The following is a 25,105-nucleotide window of genomic DNA, read 5'->3' on the forward strand; positions in this document are numbered from 1 at the left end:
TTTTTCCTTACCACTTTCTAGGAAGTGAAGATCGAGAACTTATTCAGAAAAGGAAAGAGAAATATAGACTAGAACTGTTGGAACAAATGGCTGAACAACAGAAGAACAAGAGACGGTAATGAAAGGTTTGCATTTAAAAAAGATGTTTTGAACTTAAAATGCATTTGCGTAGGGTGCCTGGGTGGCTCAGTCAGTTGGGCATGCGACTCTTGATTTCAGCTCTGGTTGTGATCTTGGGTCATGCGTTAGCCCTGCGGAAGCCTTTTGAGGTTCTCTCTCCTTCCGCCCCCACCCTCCTGCTTGCATGTGCTCTTTTTCCCTCTCTCTAAAATAAATAAGTAAATAAATAAAATCTTTAAAGAAATGCTTTTGTGTAAAATGACATGGTGATAACAGTTACATAGTAAAATAAGGGGATATTTTTCCTAAGATGATTATGTGTTTGTAAGTCACTTTCATTTCAGCCTCTACATTGTATATCAGCTAGGGTAATAAAACAAATACTATATGAGTGTTCATTTATTGTGTCGTGTAGGTAACAGATGAGACTGTGTATTCTCTAACAGGCCTTTTACATACCTTCAATAATTTAGAGTAGCATTTAATGTTATCTACATCCCCACTGTATTACCTCATAAGTAGTAACAATTATGAAATGGAAGTATTTTGTCTTACAACAATGTGAAATGATAAGCACACCCATAAATGCAATATAAAAAATAATCATGATAAATCCACAGATATTTATATTATGTACGACTCTCAGTGTTTATAATCTTTCTTGTAGAAATACTTGTGAAATAGTAATTATAGTTTACAAATTAGGAATAGATATCTTGTTTCTAGAGAATTTGAGGCCTACTGTTAACTTTTAGTTTTGCCTTTTTTCCTCTATGTTAGAGAAAGCCAGTATCTATTGTCTTATATTAGTCATTTTTAACATCATTTTTATTTTTTTGGTAACATCATTTTCTTAAAAACTCTGTTTAAATAAACTTAAAAAGTATGGTATTAATTTTTAATTTTTTTTACCCTTCCTTTTGCCAACAAAACATACATGTACCCTAAACATTTTTGTTTCACAAGGTAAAGATTTTGTTTTACTTCTGTAATTTATTCTGTGCGAATTACTGAGGCTTTGAAGTACTCCAGGCACTGGTTTTAAGACTTAATGTAAGTTAATTTATATGTGAAATCTAGTTTACTTTGTACCAAATCAAAAATTTAGTTTTTAGAATTATTTAAGGCTTTTTTGTCAGTGAAAGGAATTACTTGTACTTGAAGATGTTATTACATGGACTCTGTGTTTAAGTTTGTTTTAGTAATGATTATGATTTTGATAGTGTTTACTATAACTGTTTAATACACAGAATTTTAATTTTGTTCAGAGAAAAAGATATGGAACTCAGTGTTGCAGCTTCTGGAGTACGAGACCCTGAGAAATCAGTAAGTGTTTTTGGCATCTTTTAATGTTTACTCTTTCATTTAGATAAGCCTCAGTGGTGGTGGCAGGTGGAGTTAGAAGGTATTGGGGGAAATATAATGGTAGACCAATTTGAGTATTAATAAATTCAGTTCTCATAAAACATAAGTCCTAACTCTTACTTGTTTATTCCTCTAAGATAATTTTTCCTTTTTTATAGGTGCATCATTTTTTTAGTTTGTTTTAAATTAGTTCTTCCTACTTTGTTCACATGCACTGTCCAAGAGAAAGTTATCTCAGTTTAATTTACAACAGATGTTAATATTTTTCTTGAGTTTATCTTACCACTCTTCTTATATTAGAATGATTTCTAAAGAAGCTGAAATCTTTAGTGGTTCTAGTGGTTAAGCATTTTAGTAATTTTTATTTACTATAAAACTAGAGACATAATCTTGTTTTTAATTTTGCAATTCTCATTAAGTGGAATGAATTACATCATTGCAGTTAAGTAAGGAGGAGGTAATAATTTATTGCTCTTCTCAAAATATGCTTTTTCTGTAGTGGGATATGTTGAATTTATTTGCTAAGGGAAGTTTTTGTCTTTGATGACTGAGAAGCTTTAATTTCATTAAAAAGTTCATTCTTAAAAAGAATAGAGCAGCTTAAAATTATTCAACTATAGGCAACTTTTAATACACTTTTACCAGTGCTGAGTATATATCCTTGGGTTGTCCATTTAAAGAAGTTTAATACTGTACTAATACTACTCCTAATGTGCTTTTTGACTGCTCATAGAATAAAACTATTAGATTAATCTGAGAAATAATTCCTAAGGAATTAAACATGGTGGGGAAGAAAGGATAATTCCAAAGCTAAATGTATTTTCCTCTATCAGTGAATACCTTTGAAATAGTTTTCACAGTCAAAAATTTCTTTTAAAATCGAACTTTTTAATGTAATATGGTAGTATGTTAAACATTTAATTTATAATTACATTAGTATTTGATGGACATTCTTATTTATATTTGAATGAAACAACCTTTAGAGTGTCAAGTTGCTTTATGAGAATAAATAAATAAAAACATTATAATAGACCATTATTTTTGGGTTTACTTTTGATGTCAAATTTTAGAAAAGAATACGTAAATGATGTTCTAAAACAGGGGTTAGGAAACTATAGTCTATGGCCTATTTTTGTAAATAAAGTTCTATTGCAGCATATCCTCACTCATTATTTACATATTGTTTTGGGCTACTTTAGTTCTGTGGTTGAGTTGAGTAGTTCTGAAGAAACTGCATGCTCTGCAAAGCCTGATATATTAACTATCTGGCTCTTTACAGAAAACATTTGCTGACCATTCTAGAGAATACTTGATGTCAGAAATGGCAGTTGGATAGAGAACTAGCACAGTGTTATAGAATAATAGAGTTTTGTATTTGGAATTAATATCTGGCTCTAGTTTTTGATTATTTATTAATGGTGAGACCTTAGGTGATTTATGTACTTTCAGGGAGTCTCATTTACCCCATTTGTAAAATAAGGATTAGATCCTCAAAGTCTTTTATAGCTATAAAATTATTTTATTCTGTGACTAAAGTGCTTGTTTGTAGTCTGGGGTAGAGAGTCTTTTGAGGTCCCTTCCACCTTTAAATTTCCACCTTTAAATTTATGATTACGTGTAACAAACATTTTTTTTTCTTTATTTTAGCCTGATAGACTAAAGCAGTTTAGTGTGGCACCAAGACATTTTGAAGAGAAGATACCACCTGAAAGACCCAGAGTGGCTTTCCAGACACCTCTCCCTCCTTTATCTGCCCCATCTGCTCCACCCATCCCATCAGTTCACTCCATCCCATCTCAAAATGAAGATTTGCACAATGGACCCAGCTGCACCCTTGGTGAAATGGTGCCTCCCAGGTGCTTGTTTAAAATGTTTTGTGTTTGAGAATTAGGTAAAGTATCATTATATTTCATGTTTAGAAGGATTTGATGAAGCAGTTAAAATTGTCCTTTGGAGATTTTTGTATGATTAACAGCTTCTATGAAAGAATTTCTCTTGAAATTTGTTTGTGTTGTTGGTCTTTTCTCTTATAAAAACAAGGGAAATCCTTATAACATTCTTTTATTGTTTAAAGATGCTGTAATAGTTTTAGAATGCATAACTAACTACATTTAGTATTTAGTTTTAGGTTACATTTTGGAATATCTATTATTAAAAACTTTTAACATATAAAAACTATACATTTTCTTCAATTTTGTAATTTCCACTTGGCAAACACTGATTACTTCTTTCAGTTTAAGCAGAAAAAAATTTCTCATGTGGTTCTTTTGTATATATTACTTTATTTTAACTAAATTCTGTTTCCTTCAACTCTTTCTCTGCGATTACCTACAGGCTATGCAACTCACATACCTGAAATAAAAAGTGTTGAGATTATAAAACCTATAACTTAGGTATTAGGGTAAGGATTTGATTTTTATAGGTAAGAGGCATCATGTTATACTAGACTATACATGAAGAAAATTTTCTTGTTAACATTGATATTTTTCTGGGCTGCGCTTTCTTCCCTTAGTAGGATCTGAGCTTATTTTTTGCTTACTATTAATGTATTAATCATAAAAGTGTGTTTAATTAGGTGGTTTTCTTTTTTAACATCGATATTTTCTGTGCTGTACTTTCTTTCACTAACAAATTGTAGCACTGTGTGTACTCTGTTTATTAGGTGTTTTGTTTGTTTCAACTGATGACTTCCTGACTCAAAACACTAGGTGGGATCAAAATTACAGAGCATGGTATGATGGTCTCCGCATTGGTTTAGGGATTAAAATGGTTGGCTCCACTGTCTGCATTTCAGGAATACTACACCTTTATTAAACTTTCAGTTTTCTTATTTGTACAAGTGAAATAGTAGTCTTTTTTCCTTACCATACACTTAACAGAGTTGTTGTGAAGATCACATTCTATATAAATCTCTATACAAATTTAAGATACAATGATGTTGACAGTTCCCTTTCATAGCAGTTTCTCAACTGCTTTGTTGACGTATCTGTACAGTGACGATAGTAAGGTTAGTAGACACACTGAGTGACCAGTAAGTGTGAAAAATATTAATGACAGGAGAGAACCTGAATGCCTTTTTAGCTTTTCAAAATTATTTTGAAGTATTCAACAAGGGATACCTGTTAAGATACACTCAAAAGGGAGGACATTCTAGGATGCCCCCTTTTCTCTTTCTGGCCATTTAAAGGAATTTGCCTTTTCCATTTTTACTATTGGAAAATATTGCCTTGGTGCAGATAGAGAGGTATTTCCTAATCAGCAATGAAGTGCTGAAGTAGAGATTTTTGAAAGTTTTAACTTTAGGAAAGACGAAACATTATGTCCAGACTTTACTGTTGATATATAAGTGGCCTCTCTTTCACATTATGGTTGACTTCCTTTGAAAGAACAATAAATTATTTTAGAGTTAAAAAAATACACTCTTTCCCCACAGTCAAATGGAGCCATTTATAATCCCATTTATACCTCTTTGCCTTTTCTTCCTGCACTATCCTTCTCTGTGTGACTCCAGCAACATGGCTGAAGCATTGTCTTTTCTAGAAAGCCTTACTTCTTCTTTCCTCCTTTCCCCTGTGTGATTTAAATGTCCCTGTTCCATATTTCTACAGCACCGTGTATCTATTTGTATTGTTTCACTTAACATGCTATGCTGTAATTGCCTGTTTATTTCTGTATTATTTGTGGGGGGACAGGGACCATGTTTGTTCAATACTGGCATATACTGACTAATTAGAAATTAATTATTCAAAGTTTTTGTCTTATATGTGTTGTAACTTAAATTCTGAAATTGGGTAGCACATTTTACTGTTTGAATCCTAATTTTTGATAAGAGATCAAAGCAAGATGGTGGCTTTTTCTAAAGTAGCAATTAGATGTTCAGTAAAATTGTGCAAAAGAATTATATCTTGATTTTAAAAAATTGCAATGAAATATGAGAAAATTTTTCCAATTTTCTTTTGATACAGGATTGCACCTCTGCCTCCTCCTCCCCTACTACCACCTTTAGCTTCTAACTATCGGACTCCTTATGATGATGCATACTATTTTTATGGGGCCAGGAATACTTTGGATCCCAGTCTTGCTTATTGTAAGTTATCTATAGGCGAAACATTTTTTCCTAGTGGTTCAGTCAGGAAAATTTTTTTTTTTGTAAGCAAAAATAAATAAGTTGAGAAACCACAGCTTTACTTAATTCAAATATTCATATTTATTGGCTTAATATGTCCTATTTTAAAACTCAGCTGTATTTCATAGTTACTTGTTTTTTATTTAGCTTTAAGAAATGTCTATTTTGTGATTTCTTGCAATGTTTTTTGCTAACTCCTGAGAAGGAAATATGAAATTTTTCCCTTAGGTAACATTCAGCATATGACTTTTTCTTTAGGAATAAAGTGTCAATAAATGGGTACTCTGAAATAAATGTGTTTGTTTTCTTTTAAGATGGTTCAGGAATGATGGGTGTACAGCCTACAGCTTATGTTAGTGCTCCTGTCACCCACAAGCCAGCACAGCCTATTATGTAAGTTATTAAAATAATAATTTCTTTCAAAATTAATTTGTCTTCCATAGAACCTGTATTATTTTTTCCCTTCAGACAGATAGAACTTAACTGTCAATTATTGCATAACTAGTATGTTCAAAGTATTGCTTTTAAGTCAATGTTTCATAGAAAGTACATTTAAAAAATTAAGAGTAACCTCACTTTCACATTAGAAAAGTCATGCATGTATATTATTGAGAAATAAGAATACAAACAAGCATATGAAAAAAATTGAAATCACCTAAAATCCCATTCATCCAGTGATAGGTGCATCTGCCTGAGCATTTAGGGTGTCTTCTGTAGTCACAAAATCATACACACAACATACACCAATATTATGTTATATTGTATATATTGTTCTGAAATCTGATTTTAAAATTAACAATATATCATAAACATCTTTTCCATGTCAATAAGTATACTTTATAGCATTATTATTTAAAATTAAACTTTTTATTAGAGATAATTATAGGTTCCCATGATGGAATTATAAGAAATAATATAGAGATGTCTTGTATACCCTTTACCCAGTTCCTAATGCTAAGATCTTGCAAAACTGTGGTACAGTGACACAGCCCAACTATACGACATTGGATACAGTCAAGATACAGAACACTACCATCATCACAAGGACCCATTATTATGCCCTTTTCTGTCATACCTAGTTCCTTCCTGTCCTTACTCCCTCCATAGGCACTAGGAACAACTAATCTGTTCTCCATTTCTTTAATATTTAAAAAATGCTATATAAACATGGAATCATATATGTAACCTTTTGGGGTTGACTTTTTAAAATCAGCATAATTCCCTTGGGATTCATGACGTTGTTGCATATATAAATTATTTGTTCTTATTGCTAAGTAGCATTTCCTGGTATGTTTGTACCACAGTTTAAACATTCCATTGTTGAAGGCCATCTAAGTTAGTATGAATAGAGCTGCTGTAAATATTCATGTACAGGTTTTGTGTGAACATAGTCTTCAGTTCTTTAGGATAATTGGTCAGGAGTGTTATTGTTGGGTTATATGGTAGTTACAACTTTAGTTTTATAAGAAGCTGCCAAACTTTTCACAGAGACTGTACCATTTCACATTTGTATTGGCAGTGTATTTGGAATCTGGTTTCTTTACATCTTTACCAGCATTTGGTGTCATGACTTTTGTTTGTGCCACTTTAATAGGTGTGTAATGATACATCTTTGGGGTTTTAATTTACATTTCCCTAATAGTGATGATGCTTCCCATCTTTTCATGTATTTATTTGCCATCTTTTTATATTTGATGAAAAGTCTGTTGATGTTTTTTACACATTTTATTTTACTTATTTTTTTTAAAAAGTAGTCTCCATGCCCAAGGTGGGGCTTGAATTCATAACCCTGAGATCAAGAGTTGCATGCTCTACTGACTGAGCCGGACAGGCACCCGTTTTTTACACATTTTAAATTTTTTTTTTTTAACTGTTGAGTTTTTGAGGGTTCTTGATATATTTTGAATACTAGTTCTTTGTCAGATATAGGGTGTGCAAATACTTTCTGTCAGTCTAAAGCTTGTCTTCATCCCATGAGTAGGGTGTTGCCTAGAGCAAAAGTTTAAATTTTGATAAAGCCCAATTTATCAGTTTTTCCTTTTATGGATCATATTTTCAGTGTCAAATCTAGTATTCTTTTTCTAGGACTAGATTCCAAAGATTTTATCTTGTTTTTTCCTTCCCCTAAAAGCTTTATAGTTTTTTGCTTAAATCCATGATCCATTTTGAGTTAATTTTTAGGTAAGATGTGAGGCTTAGATGGAAGGTCTTTTTTTTTTTTTTTTCCTTTTTTTTTTTGGGAGAGGGCCTGTGGGTGTCTAGCATAATTTGTTAACAAGATTACTTTTCCTCTATTGAATTGCTTTTGCATCTTTGTCAAAATCCACTGGACATATTTATGTGAGTCTGTTTCTGGGATTCTGTATTCTATTCCATTGATCTGTGTTGTGTGCCTCTCCTTAGGCCAGGAGCATTGATTATCATAGTGCTCTAGTAAGTTTTGGAATTCGGGAACTGTTGAGTTCTCCAAGTTGTTTTTCTTTTCCAGAATTGCTTTGGCTTTTAAGGTCCTTTGCATTTCAGTATGAATTTTAAGATAAGCTTGTCTATTTATGCAAAAAGTCAGTTGAGATTTTTGGTGGACATTATATGGAATCTGTAGACCTGTTTAGTATTATCATCTTAATTTTTATTTCAATTTCTTTATTTTCCTAAAATACACATAAAATAAAATTTACCATTTTGATAATTTATTTTTTTATTTTTTAATTTTATTTTATTATGTTATGTTAATCACCATACATTACATCATTAATTTTTGATGTAGTGTTCCATGATTCATTGTTTGCGTATAACACCCAGTGCTCCATTCAATACGTGCCCTCTTTAATACCCAGTCACCAGGCTAACCCATCCTCCTGACCCCTCACCTCTAGAACCCTCAAACAAACCCTCAGTTTGTTTCTCAGAGTCCATAGTCTCTCATTGTTCATCTCCTGCTCCAATTCCCCCTCTTCATTTTTCCCTTCCTACTACCTTCTTTTAACATATAATGTATTATTTGTTTCAGAGGTATAGGTCTGTGATTCATCAGTCTTACACAATTCACAGCAATCACAATAGCACATGCCCTCTCCAATGTCTACCACCCAGCCACCCCATCCCTCCCACCCCCCACCACTCCAGCAACCCTCAGTTTGTTTCCTGAGATTAAGAATTCCTCATATCAGTGCGATCAAATGATACATGTCTTTCTCTGATTGAGTGACTTACTTAGCTTAGCATAATACCCTCTAGTTCCATCCACGTCATTGCAAAAGGCAAGATTTCGTTTTTATGATGGCTGCATAATATTCCGTTGTATATATATACCACATCTTCTTTATCCATTCATCTGTTGATGGACATCTTGGCTCTTTCCATAGTTTGGCTGTTGTGGACATTGCTGCTATAAACATTGGGGTGCTGTGTGTACCCCTTCGGATCACTACATTTGTATCTTTGGGATAAATACCCAGTACTGCAATTTCTGGGTCATAGGATAGCTCTATTTTCAACTTTCTGAGGAACCTCCATACTGTTTTCCAGAGTGGCTGCACCAGCTTTCATTCCCACCAACAGTGTAGGAGGGTTCCCATTTCTCCGCATCCTCTCCAACATCTGTCTTTTCCTGACCTCTTAATTTTAGCCATTCTGACTGGTGTGAGGTAGTATCTCATTGAGGTTTTGATTTGGATTTCCCTGATGGCGATGTTGAGCACTTTTTCATGTGTCTGTTGGCCATCTGGATGTCTTCTTTGGAAAAATGTCTGTTCATGTCTTCTGCCCATTTCTTGATTGGATTATTTGTTCTTTGGGTGTTGAGTTTGATAAGTTCTTTATAGATTTTGGATACTAGCCCTTTATCCGATATGTCATTTGCAAATATCTTCTCCCATTCTGTCGGTTGTCTTTTGGTTTTGTTGATTGTTTCCTTTGCTGTGCAAAAGCTTTTTATCTTGATGAAGTCCCAGTAGTTCATTTTTGCCCTTGCTTCCCTTGCCTTTGGCGATGTTTCTAGGAAAACGTTGCTGCGGCTGAGGTCAAAGAAGTTGCTGTTTGTATTCTCCTCTAGGATTTTGATGGACTCCTGTCTCACATTTAGGTCTTTCAACCATTTTGAGTCTATTTTTGTGTGTGGTGTAAGGAAATGGTCCAGTTTCATGCTTCTGCATGTGGGTGTCCAATTTTCTGAACACCATTTGTTGAAGAGACTTTTTTCCATTGGACATTCTTTCCTGCTTTGTCAAAGATTAGTTGACCATAGAGTTGAGGGTCCATTTCTGGGCTCTCTATTCTGTTTCATTGATCTATGTGTCTGTTTTTGTGCCAGTACCATACTGTCTTGATGATGACAGCTTTGTAATAGAGCTTGAGGTCCTGAATTGTGATGCCACCGGCTTTGCTTTTCTTTTTCAACATTCCTCTGGCTATTCGGGATCTCTTCTGGTTTCATACAAATTTTAGGATGATTTGTTCCACTTCTTTGAAAAAAATGGATGGTATTTTGATAGGGATTGCACTGAATGTGTAGATTGCTCTAGGTAGCATTGACATCTTCACAGTATTTGTTCTTCCAGTCCATGAGCATGGAACGTTTTTCCATTTCTTTGTGTCTTCCTCAATATTTTTCATGAGTATTTTAATGTTTTCTGAGTACAGATTCTTTGCCTCTTTGGTTAGATTTATTCCTAGGTATCTCATGGTTTTGGGTGCAATTGTAAATGGGATCAACTCCTTAATTTCTCTTTCTTCTGTCTTGTTGTTGGTGTATAGGAATGCCACTGATTTCTGTGCATTGATTTTATATCCCGCCACTTTACTGAATTCCTGTATGAGTTCTAGCAGTTTTGGGGTGGAGTCTTTTGGGTTTTCCACATAAAGTATCATATCATCTGCAAAGAGTGAGAGTTTGACTTCTTCTTTGCCGATTCGGATGCCTTTGATTTCTTTTTGTTGTCTGATTGCTGTGGTTAGTACTTCTAGAACTATGTTGAATAGTGGTGGTGATAGTGGACATCCCTGCCGTGTTCCTGACTTTAGGGGAAAAGCTCTCAGTTTTTCCCAATTGAGAATGATATTTGCTGTGGGTTTTTCATAGATGGCTTTTATGATATTGAGGTGTGTACCCTCTATCCCTACACTCTGAAGAGTTTAAATCAAGAAAGGATGCTGTATTCTGCATCTATTGAGAGGATCATATGGTTCTTGTTCTTTTTTTTTTATTAATGTATCACATTGATTGATTTGTGGATGTTGAACCAGCCTTGCAGCCCAGGAATAAATCCCACTTGGTCGTGGTAAATAATCCTTTTAATGTACTGTTGGATCCTATTGGCTAGTATTTTGGTGAGAATTTTTGCATCCATGTTCGTCAGGGATATTGGTCTGTAATTCTCCTTTTTGATGGGGTCTTTGTCTGATTTGGGGATCAAGGTAATGCTGGCCTCATAGAAAGAGTTTGGAAGTTTTTCTTCCATTTCTATTTTTTGGAACAATTTCAGAAGAATAGGTATTGATTCTTCTTTAAATGTTTGGTAGAATTCCTCTGGGAAGCCATCTGGCCTTGGGCTCCTGTTTGTTGGGAGATTTTTGATTACTGCTTCAATTTTCTTAGTGGTTATGGGTCTGTTCAGGTTTTCTATTTCTTCCTGGTTCAGTTTTGGTAGTTTATACATATCTAGGAATGCATCCATTTCTTCCAGATTATCTAATTTCCTGGCATATAGTTGCTCATAATACGTTCTTGTAATTGTATTTCTTTGGTGTTGGTTGTGATCTCCCCTTTCATTCATGATTTTATTTATTTGGGTCCTTCTTTCTCTTTGGTAAGTCTGGACAGGGGTTTGTCAATCTTACTAATTCTTTCAGAGAACCGGCTCCTAGTTTCGTTGATCTGTTCTACTGTTCTTTTGGTTTCTATTTCATTGATTTCTGCTCTGATCATTATTACTTCTCTTCTCCTGCTGGGTTTTGGCTTTATTTGCTGTTCTTTCTCCAGCTCCTTTAGGTGTAGGGTTAGGCTGTGTATTTGAGAAAGAAAAGAAAAAAAAAAGATATGATCAAATAAGATCAGGCTGGTGAATAGATCAGTGCCACTCACTAGATTTTGGGCATATTTTGGTCTGTTAGAAGAAACTGCCTCCCAAAATTTTAAAGAAAGAAAAACTTAATGTATGTACAAAAATAAGGGTAAATATGATGAATGGATGGAATATGATTATAAAGATGAAAATTATAAAAGATTCTATAAAAGTATTTGATAAGATAAAAAGTTGGTTGAAAAAAGAAAGAAGAGAAATTAAAAAAAAAAGGGAGAGAATGTGATCAGGCAGGAGACTAGAACAAAGCCATACAGTAGAGATTTAGGGTGTATTTTGGTCTGTTAGAAGAAACTGTATCCCAAAATTTCAAAGAGAGAATAACTTATGTATATACAAAAAATAAGGTTAAGTACAATGAAGGGTTAGAATATGACTAAAAATGAAAAATAAAAAAGGTTTAAAAAAGGGAGTGATAAGATGTTGGTTGAAAAAGGGAAAAAGAAATTAAAAAAAAATAGAGGAAAAAAATTAAAGTAACTTTGAAAGACTAAAAGAATCATGGGAAAAAAGCCATGAATTCTACATGCTTTATTCCCCTAGTGCTGGAGTTCTGCTGTTGTCATTGATCGGTAAACTTGGTCTTGGCTGGCCGTTCTTGCAGATCTTCTGGGAGAGGGGCCTGTCGCCCCCGTTCCCAAATGTCTTTGCCGGAGGTGGAATTGCCCAGCCCTTGCCGGTCGGGTCTTTACAAAGTAATCTGCTCAGGTTTGCTCTCGGGAGCTTTTGTTCCCTGCAAGCTTTCCGTACAGCTTTGGAGGACGAGAGCGAAAATGGTGGTCTCCCAATCTCTGCCCCAGAGGAGCCGAGAGCCCGGGGCCCCACTCCTCAGTGAGCCCCCAGAGAAAGGCAGTCAATCACTCCTGTCTCCCCGGCCTCCGGCTTCACTCCATGCTCACCCGGCCTGTGACTGAGTGTTTCTATCTCTGGCACACGACCCCGTGTGGAGTCTCCAAACCCAGCAGATCCCTGCGGTGCGCTCCTGCGTTGCTCCTCCCAGGGGAGGAAGGGGAGTCTCCCCGGATCTGCCGCTTGTTGGGTTCCTGCTGGAAGAGCAGTGGCCCGACTGTGCTGCGGATCACGCTTTATGGTAACCCAGAGGTGAGAGCCCACTCCTTGGCTCCCTCTCTGCAGCCGGCTTCCCCGCTCCGATACCTGGGAGCTCTGTCGCACTCAGGCACCCCCAGTCTTCCTGTGACCCCGAGGGTCCTGAGACCACAGTGTTCCAGCGGGGGTTCCACCCCCCGCTTAGCCACTGGAGCGACTTCTCTCAGCGGAGCCAACTTCTCAAAGTTCCGATTTTGTGCTCCACGGCTCTATCACCTGCTGGGAGCGGCTGACGGAGGCTTCCTCCCCCCTCAGTCTGTCTTCCCATATATCGCCTCAGATTCAGTTCTCTGCACGTCCTACCTTCCAGAAAGTGGTCACTTTTCTGTTCAGAGAGTTGCTGCTATTCTTTTCTTTGATCTTCTGTTGAGTTCCTAGGTGTTCAGAGTTGTTTGGTGACTGACTAGCTGAATTCCTGGGACCAGACGAAATTTAGGTCTCCTACTCCTGTGTCATCTTGCTCCTCCTCCCATTTTGATCATTTTAAGTGTGTAGTTCAATGGTATTAAGTACATTCATATTGTGCAACCATCACCACCACCTGTTTGTAGAACTCTTTTCATTTTGTAAAACTGACTGTACCCATTAAACAACATCTCCCTATTCCCCTCCTCCTGCCCCTTTCTGTCTCTGTCATTTCAACTACTTTAGATACCTCATAGAAGTCAAATCATATGTTCCTCATCTTTTTGTGTCTGGCTTATTTTACTTACCATAATGTTTCAAGGTTAACCCATGTTGTAGCATAAGTCAGAATTTCCTTCCTTTATAAGGCTGAATAATACTTGATTGCTTATCCATTCATCCATCAATGGGTGCTTGGGTTGCTTCCATGTTTTGGTGTTGCGAATATGCAGCTGTGAATGTGGGTATACAAGTATCTCTTCTAGACTCTGCTTTCGGTTCTTTAAGGTATATACTCAGAAGTGGAATTGCTGGATCATATGGTAATTGGTATCAGGTAACCACCATACCGTATTCCACAGCAGCAGTACTATTTTTCATTCCCATCAACTGTACATGAGAGTTCTAAGTTCTCTACCTCCTCACCAACAGTTGTTCTTTCTGTTTTATTTGATAAGAGCCATCCTCATGAATATGAATTATCTCATTGTGATTTTGATTTGTATTTCCTTACAATTACTGATGTTGACTGAAGTTTCATGTGCCTATTGACCATTTGTCTGTCTTTGGAGAAATGTCTATTCAAGTCCTTAGTTCATTTTTTAATTGGGTGATTTGTTTTTTTGGTTGATGAATTTTAAGAGTTCCCTATATATTGTGGATATTAATTCCTTATCAGATAAATGAATTGCAAATATTTTCCCCAATTCTTTGTGTTGCCTTTTTACTCTGTTGATAGTATCTAGCAACACTATAGATGCACACAAATTTTTAATCTTCATGAAGTTTAATTTGCCAATTTTTTTTCTTTTTTGACTGTGCCTTTGGTGTCCCATCTAAGAAATTATTGCCACATCCAATACTGTGAAGCTTTTGCCCTGTTTTCTTCTAAGAGTTTTACAGTTTTTGGTCTTACATTGAGGATTTTGATCCATTTTGAGTTAACTGTGGTATGAAGTGTTATTAAGGGTCCAGCTTCATTCTTCGCATGTGGATATCATTTTCTTAGCATCATTTGTTGAAAATATTGTCCTTTCCCTAATGTTTTGTCATGGCACCCTTGCAAAAATTAATTTACTTTACATGCATGCATTTAGTTCTGACCTTTGTTGATCTATGTCTGTCTATATGTCAGTACCCATGCTGTTTTGATTACTGTAGCTTTGTGGTAAGTTTTAAAATCAGGAAGTGTGAGTCCTGTAGCTTATTCTTTTTCAAAAATTTTTTGACTATTTGGGTTCCCTTGAGAAAATAAAATTTTAATAAGGGTTTTTCTATTTCTGCAAAAAAATCATTGAGATTTAGATAAGGCTTGCATTGAATCTGCACATCACTTTGGGTAGTATTGACAGCAATATTAAGACTTCTAATCCGTAAATGGGGTGCATTTCCATTTATTGTCTTCTTTAATTTCTTTCAGCAATGTTTTAGTTTTCAGTGTATGTACAAGTCTTTCACTGCTGTGGTTAACTTAATTTCTAAGTATTTTGTTCTGTTTGATGCTATTATAAATGGAATTGTTTTTGTAATTTCCTTTTCAGATTGTTCATTGTTTGTGTATAGACATGCAACTGATTATTGTGTGTTAACTTTGTATCCTGCTATTGCTGAATTTGTTTTACTAACAGGTATTTTTTGTAAAATATAAAATATATTTTAATATATATAAAATATAAAATATAAAAATATATTATATATATAAAATATAAAATATAAAAAATATAAAAATATATTTTATATTTTTTACTAACTTTGTATTTTTTCTGTGGTATCTTCAGAGTTTTCTATGTACAAGATCATATCATCAACGAACAGAAATTTACTTCTTACATTCCAATTTGGATGCATTTTACTTATTTTTCTATCCTAATTGCTCTGGCTAGGACTTCCTGTACTATGTTCAGTAAAAGTAGTGAAAGTGGGTAATTTTTGCCTTGTTCCTGATCTTAGAGGGAAAGCTTTCAGTCTCTTAAATATGGTGTTTATTATGTTGAGGTAGTTTCCTTTTATTTCTAGTTTGTTGAGTGTTTCTATCAAGAAAGATTGTTGAATTTTATCATTCTTTTCTGCATCAGTTGAGATGATTATATGTTTTTTTTTCCTTGCTTCATTCTGTTAATGTGGTAAATAATATTGACTGATTTTTGTATGTTAACCATCCTTGTGTTCCAGGAATAAATCCACCCCCCCCCCCCAACCATGGTGTTTAATTCTTTTAAAAGGCTTTTGAATTTGGCTTGCTAGTATTTTGTTGAGGATTTTTACATCACTGGTCACAAGCAATAGTAGTCTGTAGTTTTCTTGTAGCATCTTTGTCTGGTTTGGGTATCAGGGTAAATGCTGGCTTCTCAGCATATGTTAGGATGTCTTCCCTCCTCTTCAAGTTTTTGGAAAAGTTTGAGAAGAATTGGTGTTAGTTTTCCTTTGGTAGAATTTATCACTGAAGCCATCAGGGCCATGGCTTTACTCTGTCAGGAAATTTTTCATTAGTGATTCAATTTCCTTACTAGTTGTAGTGTTTCTTTAGTGTAGTCTGTTTCTTTATGGTTTAGTCTTACATCTTAACAATAATAAGTCTCCAATCCATGAATGTGGAATGTCTTTAAAATTATTTGGGGTTTTTTAATTTCTTCCAACAATATTTTGTCACTTTTAGACTGTTTAACTTCTGTTTAATTTATTCCAAAGTATTTAATACTCTTTGGTGTTGTGAATGGAATTGTTCTCTTAATTTCATTTCCATATTATTCATGCTAGTTTGTAGAAATACAGTTGAACTTGGTGTGTTGATCTTGTATCCTGCAACTTCACTGAACTTTTAATTTTAACAGTTTTTAGTGGATTTCTTAGCATTTTCTGTATGCATGATTTTATGTCTTCAGTAAATGAAGATAATTTTATTTCTTCCTTTCCAATCTTATGCCTTTTATTTCTTTTTCTTCTTAATTGTCTTGCTTAGAACCTTCAGTACAATGTTGAATGGACATTATGAGAGTGGATATCTTTATCTTATTCTCATCTTAAGTGGAAGGGATTTATAACCATTAAATGTGATGTTATAGATTTTTTGTAATTGCCTTTATCAGCTTGAGGAAGTTTCCTTCTATTCTTTGTTGATTGTTTTTATCATAAATGATGTTTAGAATTTTAATATATTTCAACATATTTCTAAATTAGAAGTTGAATTTTGCTAGATGCTGCTTCTGCATTTATTGAGATGCTTCAGAGGGTTTTGTTCTTGATTCTATTAATATGGTGTATTATATTGATTTCAGATATTGAATCAACCTTGAATTCCTGTGATAAATCCCACTTGGTCATGAAGTATAATCCTTATGATGTGTTGCTGGATTGTTTAGTTTGCTAATTTTTTGTTGAGGATTTTTACCTGTATATTTATGAGTGATATTAGTCTTTGGTTTTGTTTTTCTTTTGTTAGCTTCCATGGTATATGATTTTCCATGTCTTACCCTCAGTATATTTATTTGAATCTAAGTGTGTCTCTGCAGACAGCATACTTTTGCATCCTGATCTGTCTCCCTCTACCCCACCAGCCCACCCTTTTCTGCTAGCCTCTGCCTAAATTTACATATAGTGCAACTCTTATTGAGGTAGAATTTTTGTCAGCTATTTTGCTTTTTAAAAAAATACCACTTTTTTGTTCCTCTGTTCCTCTATTAATGCCTTCTTTTATGTTAAATATTTCTTTAAAGATTTTATTGATTGATTGATTGATTTAGAGAGCATGTGCATGTGTCTGCTAACCAGGGGAGGGGCAGAGGGAGAGGAAGAGAGAAACAGACTCCCTGCTGAGCTCGGAGCCTGACACTGATGTGGGGCTTGATCAACCAGTTAGATGCTTAACCAGTTGAGCCACCCAGGCACCATTATGTTAAATACAGCATTCCTTTTTAACTCTCTTTTAGTATGATTTTTGTGGGGTTTTTTTGTGTTTTTGTTACTGATTAAAATTATTGTGTTAATTTAAAAGAACTGAGTTTAGGTCAATATTAATTTAAAATAGTAAAAAGATTTTTCTCCATTTTAATGCCATTCCTTTCCTTTTCCTTGATGCCATTGTTTTCATACAGATTACATCTTTATACATTTAAACTTGTCAACACAGTTTTATAATTCTTTTCATTTCTTGTTCCTCTGTTTCTTTGTGTATTTGTCTTTTAAGTTAGAGAAGAATAGAGTTGCAACTAAAAACGTATTTGTAATATCTTTTATCTTTGCCTACGTGTAGTTACTGTTATTGATGTTTTTTATTTCTTTGTGTTTACTCCAGTTACTCTCAAGTGTTCCTCATTTCAATCTGAAGTGCTCCATTCAATATTATAGTCTGTTAGTGATGACTTCTCTGAGTTTTTACTGAATGGTCTAATTAGCTTTAATGTTCTAATTTTGCTTTTATTTTTGAAGGATAGTTTTCCTGGGTATAGAATTCTTGGTTAAAATTCTTTTTTTCTGTCAGCATTTTGAATGTCATCTCATTGCCTTCTGGTCTTCCTGGTTTCTGATGAGCTGTTAATCTTATTGAAGACCCCTTGTATCTGATGAATTGTTATTTTCTTGCTATTTTCAAGATTCTCTCTTTGTCTTTAGGTAGATTGACTATAATATATATATATATATGTATGGATCTCTGAGTTTTCCTGCTTAGAATTTGATGAGCTATTGGATGTGCTCATTAATGTTTTTCATCAAATTTGGGAAATTTTCAGCTATCATTCAAACGTTCTTTATGTCTCTTTGTCTCCTTTCTTTCTGAGATTGCTATTATGTTTATATTGGTATACTTGATGCTGTCCCACAGGGTCTCTGAAATTCTGTCCATTTTTATTCAACATTTTTCCCTCTGTTCCTTAGACTGGATAATCTCAAGTGACTTATCTTCAAGTTCAGTAATTGTTCCTTCTGCCTGCTAAAAATCTGTTGTTGAGACCCTCTAGTGAATTTGTCTTTTCAGTTTTTGTACTTCCCAACTCTATAATTTTTTAATAATTTCTGTATAACATTGTTCTCCTTTCCTTTAATTCTTTAGATACGGTTTTCTTTAGTTTTTCCAAGGTATTTGTAATACCTCATTCAGAGTCTTTGTCCAGCAAGTCCAACATGTGGGATTCCTCAGTGACAGTTTATATTGACTGATTTCTTTTTCCTGTATATGGTCCATACTTCCCTGTTCCTTTGCTAGTCTCATATAAATTTTTTTTTGTTATTGAAAACTGAACATTTAAAAATATAAAATGTGGCAATTGTGGAAATCAAATTTTCTCCTTTTCCCTAAGGATTATATTGTTCTTTCTATTTGTCATTGTGGCTCTCTTTAAAGTAACTATTGTGAACTAATTCTGTAGTTTATATTTGTCATGTGGTTACTGATGCCTCTGCTGGGTTAGCTTAATAGTTAGGTTGTGATTGGACAGAGATTTCCTTAAAGGGCCTAAGTTTCCTTCAAAGACTTAAATCTCTAATACTCTTTGTTGAGTGTTTTGTGTTTGTGTTGGGGCATGTTCAGTACAGTACTCCAGCTGTTTTGATCTCTGCTTTAGCCTTTACTTCATTCTAGCACAGAGCCTCAATGCCAGACAGAAGTGAGAGATCAGAGTGTTCTCACAGCTTTTCTGGATATCTGTGTAACTCTGCACATGCATGTGGCTTTCTAGATTCACAGGAATATGTTAGTTTTTCAAGACCATATGGTTATGTTTTCTCCTGATTTTTCTCAGGGGGTCAGGCTTTTGCTTGCCTCAGTGGTTTTGCTGCCACAGCTAACTGTAATGCTGAACAATTGCTGCTGATTGTTTTCTACAAACATTTCATGATAAGAATATTTATACCAATTAAGCTCTAAGTATGTGTTAAATAAAGGCAGGCTTTAAGAATGGAGCTTTTCCAGGTAGCTGCCAGGTAGATCAAAAGTGACACTTTTCTAGATATTGGCTGTTTGGGGAGCTCCAAACCTATTCTACATTTCCAGTGGCAGTGGGCTGCTGGTTTTTACAGCTTCCATTTGTGGCAGGCTGTTGGATTTTAAGGTTTCAGTAGAGTGAATGGGAAGGGGCAGGTTCACATGCCATAAATATTACTGTTCTTAGTGAAAGTTCCTGTCTTTTAATTTTTTAAAACTCTTCTTGGATTGTTGCAAGACTTTCATTAATTTTCAGAATTATAAAGTTGATTTTGGCAGTTTTTAACTTTTTTTTTTTTAAGATTTTATTTATTTATTTGACAGAGAGACACAGCGAGAGCAGGAACACAAGCAGGGGGAGTGGGAGAGGGAGAAGCAGGCTTCCCGCTGAGCAGGGAGCCCGATGTGGGACTCGATCCCAGGACCCTGGGATCATGACCTGAGCCGAAGGCAGATGCTTAACGACTGAGCCACCCAGGCGCCCAGCAATTTTTAACTTAAATACTTAATGTATTTAACAATGCTTGAATGGAGTAGCAGATTTTTGGAGGTCCCTACTTTGCCATTGTGGAAGTGTTTCCCAGTTTTAGAACACTCATCTCCGTAAGACCCCTTATGCCCATTTACTGTTAGTTGTGAGTCCTGTGCTCAATGTAGTTGTTTTTTAAATTGTCCTTTTTTCTGTTAATGTTTTTCTGAATGCCACATTAAAAAGTATAAAATTTGAATAAAATAGTAACAGTTAAATAGTGGAATTACCTCCTTAATTTCTTACAAACTATTTCCTAATGTATTTATTTATTTCCAAGCATTTTAACCCAACTAGAGGTGGGAGGAACCTGTGATTCTGTTAACTGTTTTGGTGTGCCCATGATCTATCTTCTTTCCAATGTTTTATTTCTTTAACACATCTTAATTCATAGGTAAAAATGATGTAGGAAAGAGGCTTGTAAGTCTGCCATTCAATTGCCAAAACTGTATTCACTGATTGATGACTTGTCCTTAGGATTTTAATTGTCCAAATTGGGTATACATTTACTAAAACAGTAATAGTCATAATAGTAGCAATTTCAATTTACTGAGTAGTATATGCTGCTGTCATGTCATTGTATACATTATACATTATATCTATCAATATTTGCAACTGGAGGAAATTGGAACTCAGCTATATAAAGTGACTTCCCTAAGTCCTCAGTCAATAAGCAGTTAAGGTAGAAATCTAAAGTAGTTTTGTCTGGCTTCAAAGCCTTAACTCTTTGCCACACTTTAGGAAACTTATCAGAATTACACTGTGTAATGATTTGTGATAACAGAAGAGGTTATAATTATTTTGTAAACCACTGTTTGCCACCTATACAAAGTACTATCTTTTTCGTGAGCAAGGTCTCTTCAGGACCAAATTAAAGAGCTTTAGAGCTGAAAAGGATGTTTGTGATTCTTAACATGAGGTATGTAGGTTTTAGAGAGGCTATATAAATCCATTGAAATATTGTATGCATAATTTTTGTATATATAAGTTTCTGCAGTGAAAGTAGATAGTTTTTAATCAAATTCTCAAAGGAAATGTCACAGATTCCCTTCCCAAAGGTTAGGAGATACATTGATGGGTGTCTGTAGGTACACTGAAGACCAGATTATCTCCTGTGATTTTGACAGTGTCATCCATTTCTCCAGTTTTGATATTAGCATTGTCCTTAATAACCCCTTTTCACATTCATTTCTTGCATGACAATAAATTTGACTACATTGTCTGTATGGTGCACTTCATTGTCTAGATGATTTCTAAGTAGTAAGAGCTCTGGATCACCAGAGAAAGATGGAAAAAAAGGAAGGAAGAGAGGAAGAGGAGCCCTCATTTGCTGAGGAATCACTACTCCAACTTTACCCAACACTTAGAACCATCTTTGGCACAATTTCCATCCCAGGTCTTATAAGCAGGGCAGGGTTTTAGAGATTCTACTAGCCTTAAGCCATCAATATCATCAGTAAAATCTATAATGACTCATTGAAAAAAGGAAAAAAAGCATAAATTTATCTATTTTTTTCTTCTATTTATTTTTTGAATGCTGATAAAATATTAATAGTTTTGCTGAATACAAAGTCAATACATAAAAAGCAGTGTCAAGAAGTGGCAGTTTCTTAAAAAGTTAAACATGCTTACCAGACATCACTTGAGTTGTCCTCTTAGGTATATAGTTAAGAGAAATGTAGATATATGTACACACAAAGATTTGTATGTGAATGTTCATAACAGTATTATTCATAATACTTCTAAGTATAAACAATTCAAATGTCCATAAATGGATAAACAAAATGCATTATATCCATATAAATGAAATACTATTCAGCCATAAAAAAGAATGAATTCTTTAAAAAAATTTTTTTTTTATTTACATTCAATTTAGTTACCATGTAGTGTATTACTAGTTTCAGGAATAGAATTTAGTGATTCATCAGTTGCATATAACACCCCAGTGCCATTACATCAAGTGGCCTCCTTAATGCCTCTCACCTATTTATCCCATCTCCCCACCTACCTCCCCTCTAGCAACCCTCAGTTTGTTTCCTATGGTTAACGGTCTCTTATGGTTTGCCTCCCTCTCTGTTTTCTGTTTTCCTCTTATTTTTCCTTCCCTTCCCCTATGTTCATCTGTTTTGTTTCTTAAATTCCACATATGAGTGAGATCATATGGTATTTGCCTTTCTCTGACTGACTTATTTCGGTTAGCATAATGCCCTCTAGTTCCATCCACATTGTTGCAAATGGCAAGATTTCATTCTTTTTGATGGCCAAGTAATATTCCGTTGTGTGTATGTACACACACACACACACACACACACACACACACACACACACCACGTCTTCTTTATCCATTCTTCTGTCTGTGGACATCTGGGCTCTTTCCATAGTTTGCCTATTATGGACATTGCTGCTATAAACATTGGGGTGCAGGTGCGCCATCGGATCACTATGTTTGTATCCTTTGGATAAATACCTAGTAGTGCAGTTGCTGGCTCATAGGGTAGTTCTATTTTTAACTTTTTGAGGAACCTCCATGCTGTTTTCTGATGTGGCTGCATCAGTTTGCATTCCCACCAACAGTGTAAATGGGTTCCCCTTTCTCTACATTCTCACCAACATCTGATGTTTTCTGACTTGTTAATTTTAGTCATTCTGACTGGTATGAGGTGGTATCTCACTGTGGTTTTGATTTCTATTTCCCTGCTGCCGAGTGATGTGGAGCATTTTTTCATGTGTCTGTTGGCTATTTGTATGTCTTCTTTCGAGAAGTGTCTTTTCATATGTTCTGCCCGTTTCTTGACTGGATTTTTTGTTTTTTGGGGGTGTTTGATAAGTTCTTTTAGATAGTGGAATTTATAGCCAGTTTGTTTTGAGAGATTGGTCTTACTCAGATAAGCCCTTTCAACCTTCTTTATTCATATGTACATGCAGAGCCCGGTGCTCTTAAATAAAAAGTCTAACATCTTTTAGGAACCATTTCCTCTGGCTCTCCTCATCTTTCCTTTTCTTTTTTAAATTTTTTTTGCGGGGGGGGAAGTGGAGAGGGAGGTGGAGAGAGAATCTTCAGCACGCTCCACAACTAGCTCGGGGCTCGGTCTCATGACCCTGAGATTGTGACCTGAGCCAAAATCAAGAGTTGAACACTTAACCAGCCGAGCCACCCAGGCGCCCCATCTTCATCTTTTATCCTCTCATGATCTAGTGTAACAGTATACATAAACATATCTGTTTATCCTAATGAAAGATTGCTAATAAATTGGATAAGTTAGATACACAAAAGGGACTCCTTATTTGAAGTGATGATGTTTTTGGAGATGAGAAGCCTCTTGTAGTCTCTTTAATAATTATAGTTTTATTATAAAACTAATATTTGAGTATCTTCTGTAATTAAGATTTTTAAATGTATTGCTTTCTTCAAAGTGGCTGCATTCCTGTATTTAAGGCAAATAGCACTTTTTTGCTTGAGATTTATATAACCATAATATGTTTTAAATTTTTCCTTTTTTGATTCCTTGTAAGTTTTTCAAAAATTTGAGTTTTATTTGGGACAGTCAGTAATTTTATTTTTGAAATGGCTAAGAAGTTAATACTTTATATTAGAGTACATTTATTAAGTAAATTATTAGTTATAATATTGGGAAACTTCTACCATATTGTTATTTCTCTACATTCAGAACAGTGCATAAGTCATATATATACTGTTTGGTGTATTATCACCAAGTTTTTACCCCCATGTATCTGCCACATAGGTCAAGAAATAGATCTAATAAATTTGAAAGTTCCATTAATTGTGAAACAGAGACAGTAGAGAAAACTTAGTAAGGGGACATTTACTTAAGGATTTCTCTTTGACCCACAGAGAAACATTTTTCCGTGTTTTTAAATCTACTTAAACGCTGTGCTATTTCAAAGGAGTATTGTATTCTTGCTTTGTCACAGGTGGATTAAAATTATTGTGTACTTGATACAGGAATATGGTTGGACAGAATGAACTGAAAATTACGAGTGATCGAGCAATAAATTCAGGATTGTTTTTTGAAGATAAACCAAAGCCTTCAAAACAGTCACTTCAGTCTTACCAAGAAGCTTTGCAGCAACAGGTATTCATTCATTCATTCGTTCATTCAGTGTCGAACATCTTATGTGTTAGCACAGTGGTCCCTTATAACTCAGTTTGGCAGAGGAGAAAACAGTACCAGTCATTTATATTTCAGTATGATAAATTTTGATGCAGATAGATTATAATGCTCTTGGAAGAATAGGATAAGAATAATTGCCTGGCTGTTCGGAGGGCTTCCTGTGTTGTTGATACTTGAACTACATGTTATGCAATGAATAGATTTTAAGTTCCTGGCATATATTCAGGGAATGGAAATTGATGTGGGAGAAGGGGCTGAGGTGTTAGATTGTGCTCGATTGTGAAGGATTAACTAATAAGGACTTTTCAGTTTCATCCTGTTCTGGAGAGCCTACGGGAGGAAAGTTTAAGCCAGAGAGTGAAAGGAATAATTGATGTGAATACCTTTAAGTTTTAGAAGCATAGCTAGTTGTGATGTATATGATTGGGAAAGAGATATGGCAGAGAAACCTTTCAGTAGACTATTGAGGCAGTCCAGACTGGAGGTAATGAGGCCCTGACCAGATGGGGAAGGTGGGAGGACATCCAGAAGACAACTCTGGGATTTATCGATAGGACTTAGATATAGGGAATGAGAAAGAACAAAGGGCTTGAAGATGATTCTGAATGTTGTAGTCTATGTGAATAATGAGGCTATGAATATGAACTAAGAGAAAAAAGTAGAACACTTTTAGGGAGGAGGATAATGGGTTATATTGTAGTTTGTAATATTTGAAGAGAGTTTACTTCAAAGTAATTGTATCAAATGTATGGGGTTTTCTGGGGAGTATCCATATCTCTGAGAGGATTCTGGGACTCTTGGTAGGTATATATCCATCTGAAGTGCTTTTCTATAAAATTCTATAAATTTTTAAATTGTAGAATTACAACTTTATATTTTGGATGGTAGGTTTCTACAAATAAAAGATTGATTTTATATATCTGTTTTCAAATGAGCATATTAAAAACACTGCTGACAAAACTACATTTCCTAACTCTAGAATTTTATTTCATGTATGAGATGACTTCTTGGCCTTGATGTAGTGGTTGCTTAAATTTTCCATGCATGTGTTTATGATTTGTGTGTGTGTGGAGGGGGGGTGGGGGGGGCTTATGATTTTAAAAG

At 34.9% G+C, this 25,105-nt stretch overlaps 1 protein-coding gene across 7 annotated transcripts in view; it reads left to right on the plus strand.

Annotated features, from left to right (window-relative positions):
- Positions 1-25,105, plus strand: part of CSPP1 (centrosome and spindle pole associated protein 1) — a 189,622-nt gene that overhangs the window by 95,865 nt on the left and 68,652 nt on the right. For 5 of the 7 annotated variants that reach the window (XM_073892852.1, XM_073892853.1, XM_073892850.1 and 2 more), the window contains 6 exons: positions 22-115; positions 1,389-1,446; positions 3,133-3,341; positions 5,451-5,572; positions 5,926-6,004; positions 23,833-23,962. In XM_073892852.1, the coding sequence (XP_073748953.1) occupies positions 22-115; positions 1,389-1,446; positions 3,133-3,341; positions 5,451-5,572; positions 5,926-6,004; positions 23,833-23,962 (692 nt within the window). The remainder of the gene's footprint in view (positions 1-21; positions 116-1,388; positions 1,447-3,132; positions 3,342-5,450; positions 5,573-5,925; positions 6,005-23,832; positions 23,963-25,105) is intronic. The other 2 variants (XM_073892856.1, XM_073892854.1) reach the window with 1 other exon arrangement.

This window comes from Callorhinus ursinus, unplaced genomic scaffold (assembly GCF_003265705.2).
Source record: "Callorhinus ursinus isolate GAN/ISIS: 27379988/994484 unplaced genomic scaffold, GSC_fseal_2.0 scaffold5, whole genome shotgun sequence".
In the NCBI taxonomy this organism is placed as follows: domain Eukaryota; kingdom Metazoa; phylum Chordata; class Mammalia; order Carnivora; family Otariidae; genus Callorhinus; species Callorhinus ursinus.